Source organism: Maniola hyperantus, chromosome 7, assembly GCF_902806685.2.
Source record: "Maniola hyperantus chromosome 7, iAphHyp1.2, whole genome shotgun sequence".
NCBI lineage: Eukaryota > Metazoa > Arthropoda > Insecta > Lepidoptera > Nymphalidae > Maniola > Maniola hyperantus.
The window spans coordinates 4,368,735-4,381,937 of record NC_048542.1 but is presented as its reverse complement, the minus strand read 5'-3'; the positions used below and the strand labels follow the sequence as shown (position 1 = coordinate 4,381,937).

At 37.9% G+C, this 13,203-nt stretch overlaps 1 protein-coding gene across 1 annotated transcript in view; it reads right to left on the bottom strand.

Annotated features, from left to right (window-relative positions):
- LOC117983954 (uncharacterized) overlaps window positions 1-13,203 on the bottom strand; it is a 67,303-nt gene that overhangs the window by 26,676 nt on the left and 27,424 nt on the right. The window contains exons 5-21 of the mRNA XM_069499838.1: window positions 13,023-13,185; window positions 10,326-10,373; window positions 10,126-10,209; window positions 9,386-9,508; window positions 9,068-9,199; window positions 8,706-8,768; window positions 7,972-8,149; window positions 7,606-7,739; window positions 7,230-7,369; window positions 6,844-6,947; window positions 6,596-6,720; window positions 6,358-6,470; window positions 5,673-5,810; window positions 4,925-5,024; window positions 3,826-3,926; window positions 3,123-3,290; window positions 2,269-2,364 (exon numbers count right to left, since the gene is read on the bottom strand). Coding sequence (XP_069355939.1) covers window positions 2,269-2,364; window positions 3,123-3,290; window positions 3,826-3,926; window positions 4,925-5,024; window positions 5,673-5,810; window positions 6,358-6,470; window positions 6,596-6,720; window positions 6,844-6,947; window positions 7,230-7,369; window positions 7,606-7,739; window positions 7,972-8,149; window positions 8,706-8,768; window positions 9,068-9,199; window positions 9,386-9,508; window positions 10,126-10,209; window positions 10,326-10,373; window positions 13,023-13,185 — 2,010 coding nt within the window. The remainder of the gene's footprint in view (window positions 1-2,268; window positions 2,365-3,122; window positions 3,291-3,825; window positions 3,927-4,924; window positions 5,025-5,672; window positions 5,811-6,357; window positions 6,471-6,595; window positions 6,721-6,843; window positions 6,948-7,229; window positions 7,370-7,605; window positions 7,740-7,971; window positions 8,150-8,705; window positions 8,769-9,067; window positions 9,200-9,385; window positions 9,509-10,125; window positions 10,210-10,325; window positions 10,374-13,022; window positions 13,186-13,203) is intronic.

The window sequence follows — 13,203 nt, the reverse complement described above, 5'->3', positions numbered from 1 at the left end:
TCATAAGACATATTATAGCTGTACCAAAACAGTTCAATTTAGGTAAGATACGTCCTACTTATAGAGCAATATTTTTTTAAATAGTGTCCTTTTGTATTTTTGTTTCTAATTAATAGTTGACCACTTTTAAAAAATATCTGGGCAGTTGGAAATAAAACATGATATTTCGTATCTAACACATTTATTTATAATAAATGAACACAGTTCACATCAATTTTTTTTGTTAAAACATATCTAATAGGTACATAGCAATATTTACAACAATAAATTGTCGATCAAACAAAACTCCTGCGGTTATATACAAAGTTATAGATAGTTTTAACTCACCTGGAGCATACTCTTATACTACATGTTACGTAGGTAAATAAGATATAAAAAGTCACATATACTATAATGAGATTCAATCATAACATGTACAGCTATAGAAATTTCAAATCAATCGAAACTTCAAATATTTTATTAGTTTTATTTGCGCTCATAACTGAAAATGAGTTTTGGACTCTTGAGGATTTATTTTTTAAGATATTATGAGTAGATAAGTAAAGTAGTCAAAAACCGCATACAATCAGTTATATAAACATTCGCCTTCGGCTTGTTTTTTAAACTCGCATCCATTTTTCGATAATCCTTAGTAGTTATGCATCTCTCTCATAAACTATTTTATAACAAACAATAAATTTTAACATCAAATACAGTTCCCTCAAGCTAACAGTTTACTATTTTTATTTAATGTGGTTCATACCTATAGTTTTCGTATTAGGTACAAAACACTCTACCTACATATTACTCAATAATTATGTATCTACTCTCTACAACAAATGAATACAAACATTGTACATAATATTCGAATTTTACTCGATTCATTTTTACATAAATTATTATTTACTATTTTGTGAAGTACGAGAAATTTTAACTTCTGAAATGAAATGAAATGAAAATCTTTTTTATTCGTATAAACTTTTACAAGTGCTTACGAATAGTCGGATGCATCTACCACTGGTTCGGAATGCCTTTCCTGCCGAGAAGAACCAGCAAGAAACTCGGCGGTTGCTCTTTTCAAATATTTGATATAGGTACAAAATTATGCCATGTATAAAATAGTATTTGCAGTCTTGTGCGTTGCTGGAACGAGCTGCGTCTTGTAATAATTTCTAAACTAAAGAATTTAATGATATTAATTACTGTGGTAATCATTGATAAATCACTCTCAATAATTAGCTATTGAAAATGCGCCGTTAAATATTGGAAATAAAATTTTGAAAATATGAATTTGCACAATAAATAAAGTAGAGTAATAATAAGTAGAAGATGTATACATTATTCAGATAGGTATAATATAATAAGTAATAGAATTATAATATGGGTTTATGTACAAAATTATTGTGTTCGTCACAGATCGGATTGCGAATAAGATCCTTATTATGGAATTAATTATTTCTTCACTTTAAAATTATTTATATATAAATCATCTAGACATGTTATATTATTTTGAATATATATTATAAGAACGCATATAATATACATCAAAGGATTAAGCATTATTACAAATACAATAAGCATAAACTGATATACTAAGCTTGCTATAATAAAATAAAGGGACCCGCCCGACTCTCTTTTATTATTTTAGTAAGTAATTATTAGGTATCTAGGCTAGATATTAAGTATATTTTTGCTATTTATATTGCGTCAAAACTAAATATTCTGTGTACCAAAAACGTAACGTGAGAGGTACCTACGTTATGAAAATATCTCTTAAGAATTTTAAGATATAAAAATTAATCAAATACCCACAAATATCTAAATCTCTACCATGTAGTCTACATTTTAAGTTAAAAAAAAATATCGCCATTTGTTGAGACCTTCCCGATACATAGTAAGTATTATCACCAACGTGACATATCTTGAACTAAACGCATACGATTATAAGTAATATACATTTTGTACCTATATTATAATTTACAAATAATCGCCATTACGAAAACTTCCCTACTTGGTTTTAAACATTATTTTTCCAAAAGGTAAAAAGTATTATAGCAATTAAGTACAAGATTAAGCACCTATTTCTTGTCTATTGACCTTGAAGACTAACTCTTCACCACCATTCTTGACCTGCCTTTCATCTCGATTTCAAAAGTAAATTACTTAGTTGCAAGAAGAACAAGATAAATGCAGCCTCTTCTTGGCTTGAAGGACTTCACCGCCTTTCTTGATGCTGCCCTTTCTTTTCAGATCAACATTTGCCCATTTTGAAAGTCACTTTGTTTCTTAAACGTAGAGCCAATGTTTCCAAGTAAATCGACTAACAGGAGCTCCACCGCGGATTGCTTCATGTTCTGATTCTGGAGAGATGCAGCACGCTAAACGCTGAAATATTAGAAGACATTTTAGATAAGTAGGTACGTAGTTACTTAATTATAACTCCAATTTTTGGTTTATCTATGAGAGTTTATAATAATAATATGCTTATACTTCAGCGAAAGTTAAAAGAGATTGCCCATTTTCTTAGGAGCTTTGGGCCCCCCCCTAATATAATTGTTGTGTCACCATGGTTTTAATTTTATTTTGTAGACAAATAATTAACTCTTTATATTCTGCAAACGATTTCTATTTATTTACCCTGGTTATAAAGAAATCTTATTTTTTATATTGCTGATATTGAGGTTATATTTAATTAATACTTCTTCAAAATAAATGCATGTTTACGATTCTAACTGTAATTGTGGATATTTTCAATAATAGAGTGAAAAAAAGTCGCTATAAAACATAATCGTAACAAAATAACACATTAAAAATAAAAATAAGTTTTGACACGACGCCACAAAAGAGGGCCCGTTCACGGGCGATCTCCTTTAAACGAATTAAAAAATCGAATCGTATCAGATTTAATCTAATGCTAAAATGATATGACATGTCACGCTATCCTCAACGAGAATGTGGAGCAGTAGAAAACTAAAGTTTAGAAATTCGATTCAATCTTTTGGCGGCCAACAAAACATGGATCCGCGAAATGCGTAAAAACCATAGAGTAAAGACCCTTGCGTTATGAGTTGTTACCGGTGGTTGTTACTTTTTAAATCCTACTGCACCTGCACCTATTTTTTATTGTACATAGCAAAGAATACCTGTCGGCAAGTGCCAGGTGTGGTGACGACTTTATAAATGGCCACGATGGGGATCATCAGAATGGAGGAGCAGGCCAGCCCCCAGCCGAGTACCACTGCCCACTGCGGGTAGGTGTACTGCTGGTACTGCAGAGGCTGCTGGTACAGAAGGCCGAATACCACGACACCCTGGAATAATGAGCTTATTAAGTCTTATAAGAATTTGATATAGGAATACTGCAATCACTGCTACTTCAAACCAAAGTGCTCTTCACTGTAGTCACACTTATATGGAATCTTCAAATACAAGTCACTGTAGCCAAATTTAGCCGAACATACGCAGTTAACATTAAGTGTGTAAAATTAACACCTTGAATATTGTGTGATATAAGTCCCGCAAACTGCTAATGCGCGTGGCCGCCATTTGAGTGACGTCAGCACTAGATTGAAGTTTCGAGCTGATGGTATATTTTTATTTCGGCTGACGTCAAAATGACGTTATTTCGATATTAATGAGACATGGTTCCAGCTCAATAGCAATTTGCGGGACTTACAAGTCTCTAATCTTGAATTGGACTATATTATGTACCTACTTAACACAAAAAAAAACATAACCTTCAGAAAATTAAATTTCGAGAGAATAAGACGAATTAGGTACTTACTTTATTCGTTTCATACCTATATAACTACTATGGCAAGATTAAACTCATTGAAAAATACTAACAATAATGAAAACTGGACTGACGAACTTCCAGCATATCCGCCAATAGAGACCGGGTCTGAAGCCGAGCATTTCCTCAACATCATCGGAGAATCTTTTTAGTCCTGTAACCAAGTAAATTAAAAAGGAATTACCCAACTCCACATCTACACTCTCCGCGAGGGGACATGAAGAGTTGCGAGAGTGTAGTTGGTGCTCTTGCATCGCTTCGCCTCATTTCACCTTGCCCAGATCCCTTGCGGTTATTCTCTAACTGAACCCCGCGAGTTCATCCGCGTGGGTTTAGGTTTTTAAAATCCCGTCTGATCTCTTTGATTTTCTGGATCAAAAGTTGCCTATGTCACTCTGCAGGTTTTTAACTTTACCCATGCAAAATATCACATTGATCCGTTGCTCCGTTGCGACGTGGTTGAAGAACCGATAAACCAACAAACAAATAACTACACTTTCGCATTTTTAATATGAGTAGTAATATTTTTCAACTTTGCTTCAAATTAATGAATAAAGACTAAAGAGTGTGGCTTGACTAGTAAGACGTGCTATGCTCATAATATTGTGGAGATTTTCTACGACTCGACTCGCATGATGGCCCCCGAGGGCATGCTCGTGAGTCGTTAGACTAACAACCCCGGGCGTCTGGCATTCTGGGCTCTGGCATTGTTATAAGTAAATCAAGTTTTAATCGCTTTATTTTCCCTGTTTGTAATAAGTACTAGCTTATGCTCGCGACTTCGTCCGCGTGGACTACACAAATTTCAAACCCCTATTTCACCCCCTTAGGAATTGAATTTTCAAAAATCCTTTCTTAGCCTACGTCATAATAGCTATCTGCATGCCAAATTTCAGCCCGAACTGTCCAGTAGTTTGAGCTGCGCGTTGATAGATCAGTCAGTCAGTCAGTCACCTTTTCCTTTAATATATTTAGATTATAGCTTTTGCACACGGGAACATTTTCATAGCGGCACCTACTTACTATGTTTACATTATCCAGCGTGCATCAGGACCGTGTAGAGTAGCGCAAAAATGTCGTTAAGTTAGTCCACTAACTTAACTGCTGCTTAACTACTATTTCCAAATAGTAGGTAAGCAGCAGGTAACTAACCATAAAACCACGATACTGCCACGGCCTCGAAGAGTGCTGAGCACAGCAACGATATACCAGCAGCGTATGTATCTAGTAAATGGAACATGTAGATCCCACCCTATAAACAAAAATAAAATCAGGTCAGGTTTAGGCTAACAAAGCAAAGCCGTAGGTATCGCCAAGTAACTCAGTAGGCATCTTAGGCATAGTACCGTAAGTATTTATATCACACAAAGGCAGCGTGGCACGACGACTTCCACCGTGATCTCCACGGTATAAACGGTGAAGGAGGAACCAAATTGTGGAGCTCCTGAGCACACTCTGAAATATTTCTTCGATAGATATAAGTCCCACTGCAGTGCTCATGAAGCTATGAAGCAATGCTTTGAGCACGACGGTCTGCGATAACACTAGCGCGTTTCCAATACGCACTCTGCAATGGGAATACCTAACACCAGGTGATTACTTCAAATCACCTGCTCAATTGCTCGCTATTTTTATACAAAAAAGTATAGTGCACGTGGGGTGTGCGGTTGTAGAAAAAGGAGAGTAGAATAAGGTCAAACCACTCCTCAGAACACTCCCCGCTATACAGGCGTTAGAACACGCAAAGGGAGTTTAGGTACGTCTCTGCGATGCGCCAGGTTTTTCAACGAGCTGGTTAGTTTGGGACTTCATTACAATTGTAAATTTCGAGAAGCCACGTTTAACACGTTTCCGTTGCGCCTCACTGCCGTCGAGCGCTGTGTTTTTGTTGAGTACTTACAGGAGTAATATTGATGCAAGCGATACAGAAGGAAACGCACACGACGAGTAAGGTGAAATGTTCGCGACGAAGCCAATGCGCGCCGCTTGCACGTGCCTGGTCCAACAGACCAGTGATCACACATTCTAGACCACCCATCTGAAAAAGGCACATTTTAATATTAAGCACATACGCTGCACTACAAGGAAGCAACGAAAGTAATAGCAGTAGTTTTTATTCTTTGATTTCTGCCATCGCCTTCTGGAATGCCGCATGTCTTATGAATGCAGTCATGCCGCTGAAACGTGGACGAATCACTTTAAATCTTATGGGAAATATGTTAGGAATATCCCTGAAGGATGATATTCAAAAACAATCATCGACCTAGTCCGAAGTTGATGTGGCAGTAGGCAAGCTATACTTGTCGTAGGCCGTTGGAAACTGGATAAGCGTAGCGTGGTGGTAGTGGGTGTTTTCCAATACGATGGACTGACGCGATATTACCTATAGCGGGAACCAATTTAACCTGAGGATCGGTTGTGTTAGCGTTTATTAGAAAAGGCACATGTCCAATTTCACATTTGGAAGTCCAGTCTGATAGTATGGATGATAAGGTTGATTGTCATATCGCCAGAGAAGCATTTTTCTCTTCGATGTTTCCTGACTATTTTAATATTACTATAGTAATCCGACAAAAAATACGTACCCCTGAGTCCAAACCCAACATGATCAGCATAAAAAAGAATAGCATCGCCCATAAACTGGCTCCAGGCAGAGTCGCAACCGCTTCAGGATATACTTGGAACACTAGGCCTGGTCCTAGAAACAAAACGAACTGATAAATCATTTATTCATTGTATCATGTTGTATCAGATACTATCCTATGTTAGTATGCTACATTCATAATATGGATAAATAATATCCAAGTTTAATATTTTCCTTACCTTCCGTAGCTACAGACGATATAGGTACACCTTGCTTGTGAGACATGAAGCCCAAATACGTGAAGATAACAAATCCGGAGAAGAAGGAAGTGAAGCAGTTCACCAGGGTTGTCACCAGACAATCCCTAAAAATATAACAACCAAGAAGAAAGTGATTATTTGGAATTGTGTACCTTTGGCACAGAAAATCTCACATGGTATACCCAACACAAGAAAACATAAAGTTAATGTGATTTTTAACTATTTACCTGTAACAATTGTTATGAAACGTGTTATAGCTCGCATATGCAAGATGTACTCCGAAACCGGCTCCAACTGAGTAAAATATCTGAACTGCAGCATCGACCCAAACCTATGGTTAAAAATGTTAAAAATTAATGTTTTACATTTCCAAAAATATCAAAATAGCACGAGATAGGCACCACCTTGCAAATCATTTGAAAACTATTGGTATTGACCCTGATAGCTCAATTCTTGTGAACTTGAAGGTAACTAAAGAAGTGTCTTTAGCTGAACGTGAAGCATATTAAGCAGGTGCTTTTAGCGAACAACGTACAGAAAATGAAACTATCCCTAACACGTAGAGATTGTTTCCTTAAGTATTACAAGTATATCGTATGGGTGACATTCTAACCTGTGTGTCCTTCAGCCTATTAAGTTCCGGGTGCAAGTAGTAAGCAATGCCGCGGGTTGCGCCTGGTAACAGGAGTCCTCTCGCAAGAAGAATCGACAGCACTACGTACGGCATTGTAGCAGTCAGCCATACAACTTTTCCTAAAAACATAGAGGTACCAATAAGATCAGATAAACGTTTTATTTATGAAAGCCAGTTCTAAGATAGTTTTTTAGAACATGATGAGGCAAGTGTGTCCGTATCTGACAATTACTACCACCGCTCATGAACATGAACACCAATGAGTTGCTTGCTTTTTCGGAATGTGTTGATGCACCCCTTGAATATCCCAATGTTGAAATATAGTGGGAATACCGCCGAAGGGTTATTTGCTTACCAGAACTTTTGACTCCTTTAAAGAGAGACAGATAGAGAGTCAGGTAGACTACGCTAAGGCATAGTGCGAGTTGCCATTTCGGTAAGCCTAAATCATTGAGCCCTTCAGAGTACTGCATCTCAAGTACCGCCCGACTAAAACAAAAAAAAAACAGATCAGCATAATTTATTCTTCTGGATTTTGGTTCGTTCATTTGGTTCATCGAAGAATTGTTAAGAAATAGCTCATAGATTTGACCAGCAAGATTAGAAATTTTAATCCTTGAACCATTCTGCCCAGAATTGATAGAAAGTGGTCCTCATAGTAAAGAGTTTGTACGAGCGTAAACGCTTAGCCAAATACTGGAACTCGTTAATCTACCCTTACTGAAAGAATTCGGAAGCCGGGGTGAAGTGCGACAGAGGTCCTTGGTACGGAATATCGGTTCGATTCGTTGCGTTCAGTCTCGCCGCGTCCCAACATTGCTCCGTGTTCCATGAGTTGTCGCAGTGCAGCCACGGCAGTTCCGATCGAGCTGATGACACGAGGAAGTATAAAGCCCACCCTGTGTTATAAACAAGTTGTAATTTTAAAAAAAAACATAAACATGACTGCCCTACCAAAAAACGAAATAAAAAGTAAAAACTTTCACATTCGAATATGGCGTCATACAGCCGCCGTATTGAAATTTTTCAAATAGTTTATGGCCAGTGCCAGTCGGGATGATAGGTTGCTAACTATACCATAATATATCTACATCCAAATCTGATCAGACATTTAGAAGTTATAATATTATGTCGGATTAAAGAAACTCACATACATGAACCCTTTAAAAGTTAGGTAGGTATGTATGTACGCGACAGGTCGAAATGGCAATCGGGGTGATGACGCCGTGCTAACCCGCTGTGGGATACATGCGGGTGTGCGGGGCGTCCCCCCGCCTCATACCCCGATTTCCATCTCGACCCGTCGCATACTATACACTCCTTTTTTGGGCAGTCGTGTAATAACAATCAATTTAAGAAATAACGGTAATCAGGGACAATCCAGTATTCAAATGTTTTATTTATTTCAAAGTTCAAAATTCGTCGTATCGCGATCAAGTAGGTATAGGTACTTACCAATAATAACATTGTAGTAAAAGGATACATAAAACGCTACCATCACAGCACAGAAACCCACACCTGCAAATAAAACAAAAAATCGAATATAATTATTGACAATGAATTTTCATCTAAAATCAACAAAAGCAGAATCTTTGTTCTCTATCAAATATATTGAGAGAGAGTCGAGCTGAGCAGATGCTTTACTAATTTTAATACGTCGATATGAAGCTATCTGGTAGAAAAACTCTCGCAAGAAGAATCGACATAGCGAAGCGAAACGACAATAGCAGTCAGCAATACTTACAACTTTTCCTAAAACACAGAGATAGGCAGATGAGGTCAGGCAAACTTTTTCATTTAAAAATTATCTAACCTACCTTTGAAAAGAGGACAGATCTTCCATATCGTTACCGGTCCCTGTCGATTGTATTGCCCGAGGATCAACTCCATATAGAAGAGTGGCACCGCACCGAAGATAAGCATTAGCATGTATGGAATCAGGAATGCGCCTAAATATAAAATAACGTGTTAGTTATGTGATGAGCTGCATATAATTCTAGCTTTTTTTGACAGAAAACCCCAAAAACTGATTTCTGAGTACTGACTAAAAAGTAATCTCTTGGGCCATAATGCTCGTTGAATATACCTAATGATATAGTGATAAATTTCAATTTAATTAAATTATAATTACTAACCGCCTCCATTCCTGTAGCATAAATAAGGAAATCGCCACACATTAGCCAGGTCCACAGCAAACCCGATTATCGAAAGAAGAAAGTCCGCCCCCGTGCCCCATGTCTCCCGCCCGTCATTTATTTCTGCTAAAAGAAAACTATGTTAAAGTCACTGAAGTGGATACTAATTTAATGTTAACTAACGAATGATAAAACATAAAAGACGTTTTTTTTTTAAATTATTGTTATTCGAAAATAGAGGCACAGTTTTACGAGGCCATGATGTTACGTACCTACCTAACTTCAACTAATTCAAAAAACCAGCTTTGATTGGCCGACTGAGTGACAGTTACGAAATTATAATCGAACTGACGACGTGTTCGGTAGAGTATACTATGCAGTATGCACCGCCCACCACGGAGAGTTTTCGTTACGCCATAAGAGCGTACAGAATACTTTTATGTTTTATCATTTACTTAAGTGTTTGCAATAAAACTTCTTATCACATTCCACACTGTTATCGCCCCATGCACGGGCGTCTAGATTCTAGAACGCGATGCGTACGCGAGTGAAGAGCGCGCTAGCGTTTAGCGCAACCGCAAACAACTACGCGCGACTAGCGAGTACTTAGCGACTTGTGCTACGCGTCCCATACCTTTACATTTTCCGTTCAGTCTTACTGACTTTATATGCTTTAGGTACGTTCTGTATATTATGTATAGGTAAAATATACATAGCATTAGCAAGCCCTATAAACTTACCAGTTTTCGCAACACTATTCCCTCTAACACGCTTAGAAGATTCACTAAAGTATACCTCTTCCTCAATTTGGACTTTAGGTTCCTCTGAAAAAGAGAAAAACCATGATAAAAGTAACTAAGTAAACATATTAACCTATATTTTTAATTTACCTATGGCACCCTAGGCACGAGTAGTATAGGTACTCGTCTTAAGTACTTACTTTTATAACATGAGAGAGTAACGACAGATCCTTTAGTTGATTTGTGCTCTGGAACAAGAAAATTAAACATGATAAAAATGCAAATGTTTACAAGAATCACAAAGATCATAAATTGGTCAAGTACCTTACTTAGTTGCGTTTTAATTAAAAGTCGGTAGGTTGTACTACCTACTAATATTACATTAGACATCAATTACCTACATCATTAAATAATTAAGTGAAGTGAGTTATTGGATGCTTAATTAAATTAAACTGGATTACCTACAGGCTACACAGTACACTTAGGTATAATATTAACAAATGCCTTTGATTTACCCACAAATAGTGCATTCTTCTTTTAAAAGCGGACTAAGTAAGTACTGTGTATTTTTTAATCTATTAGGTATTTATACCTAACCGAATACCGTTGGTTCAAAGCGAAAATACCGTCTGTACCTATTGCAATGCCAGGATCTCTTAATAACGCTGGCATCCGAGCCTACATAATGGGATGCCGATGCGAAAAAATGCCGCTTTACCGGAGAGCCGATTATGATCGCCCGATCAATTGAATGTTTAAATTCCTATCTATATCAGAAGTTGTTTTCAAACAACTTTTGATAAGTAATTTTAAATTAAAAATTATTTATTGAAGTACAAAAAGTACGCGACAGGTCGAGATAGCAATCGGGGTGGTATAGCGTGGGTGACGTGCGGGTGTGCGAGGCGTCCCCCGGCTCATCGGCAATCGGGGTATATTTTTGGTTTTATTACAAAATTTCAATATGCGGTATAGACATAATGACATAAGTACCGAAACAACACTCACACACAGTTCAGCTTTAGTGGTTTAAACCGCAATAATACTTCTAGGAAAACTCTTAAAAAGTTTTTCTAAGACCATTTCAGTTCAATATGTAACCAAAAAAATACTAGGAACCTCGCACACCTACTATATAACGAATTCTGCCTGCTCAAATTACTGGACGAATCGAGCTGAAATTTGGCCTGCAGATAGATAGCTCTTATGACGTAGACATTAGTAGGATGTAAAATAGGGGTTTGTTTGTGTAGCCCACGTGGATGAAGTCGCGGGACTAAGCTAGTATATGTAGTAAAATTTAAAATCTACATCTTTACTTTAGAGTAAAGATGTACCTAGATCATAAATGCGAAACGAAACGTGTGTCCGTCTATATCTGCTAGCTTTTCATGGCCCATCTGTTTAACGAATTTTAACCAAACTTGGTACAGAGATTGCTTGCATCCTGGAGGTCACTTTTTATCCCGGCAAATCAAATAATTCCTACGAAGTCGCGGGCAACATCTATTTGATACAGAGGTAGCTTGCATCCCACGGAGTCAGATGTTACTTTTTATCTCGGAAAATCAAAGAGTTTCCATGGGATTTAAAAAAATGTAAATCCATGTGGACGAAGTCGCGGACATTATTTAGTGTTTGTATATACACGTGAATATTTATATGAGATATTTATATAATCCCACCGCAGCCTGCGACCCTCAACCTGCTATACAAATAGGAAACTTAAACATCGTATAGTGACGTCGAGTGTAGGATTTATTGCTTCTTGACAGCCCACGTATTTGTCTTTCTGGCAAGGATTATTTACTCTTATCTACTGGCGGGATGTCTTGACATTGAATAAAAATCAAACGGAAAATCCTGTAGGGATTAAAGTTTTTAACCACATCATGTCATTCTAGAATCCAGCCTCAGAATCCAGCCTCGTAGTTTTAACTTAGCTTTAAGTTTACGTAATTAATTATAACCATTAGGTACATCATTATCTTACAAATGCAACTTTTCACGATCAAAAAGTGTACAATAGGGTTCCTCCAGTGTTTTCACATAGAAGCGCAGTACTTTGATGCTGCTTTACTACTACTGCTTTACTTTAGAAGAAGTAGTGAATACGCGCGTAGGTAAGTGCTACGAAGATGAATTACTAAATGGACGTGGCCTAGACGTGCTCCCAGCAAAGCACCCGTCACCTCACACATTTCGTCCTCCAAAGGTTATTTTAGTGTTTTTACACAGGAGCGCAGTAAGTACTTTACTAGTGAAGAAGTAGTAAATACGCGCGTAGGTAAGTGCTACAAAGATGAGTTTACTAAATGCCCGGGCGTGCTCAGCGAAGCAGTACGCGTCACCTCTCACATATTTTACCGCCTGCTTTGATAGTGAAGAAGCAATGAATAGCACGTAGGGAAGTGCTACGAAGGTGAACTTACCAAATGCCTGAGGCGTACTCCCAGCGGAGCATCAGTACGCTTCGTCCAACAAAGGTACCTCTAGTATTGTTACACGGATTTTACCGCTGCTATGCTAGTGAAGAGGTAATAAATAGCACGTAAGGAAGTGCTACGAAGATGAACTTACCGAACACCCGAGACGTACTTCCAGCGGAGCAGTACCCTTCATCTCTTACGCTTTGTCCTCCAAAGTTTCTCTAGTATTTTTAAACGTACTTTACCTCTGCTTTGCTAGTGAAGAGGTAATAAATAGCACGTAAGGAAGTGCTACGAAGATGAACTTACCTAACACCCGAGGCGTACTCCCAGCGCAGCAGTAGCCGTCATCTCTTACGCTTCGTCCCCCAAAGATTCCTCCAGTATTTTTACACGTACTTTACCACTGCTTTGCTAGTTAAGAAGCAATGAATAGCACGTACGGAAGTGCTACGATGATGAACTTACCAAATGCCCGAGGCGTACTCCCAGCGGAGCAGTAGCCGTCATCTCTTGCGCTTCGCCCTCCAGGGGTTCCTCCAGTGTTTCTACACAGAAGCGCGGGGCTCGCTCGCTGCTCTTCATAAGATGGGGCTGTGTGTGTCACCACACTTGCGCCACTTAGTGAGGCCTGTAACACATTTTGCAG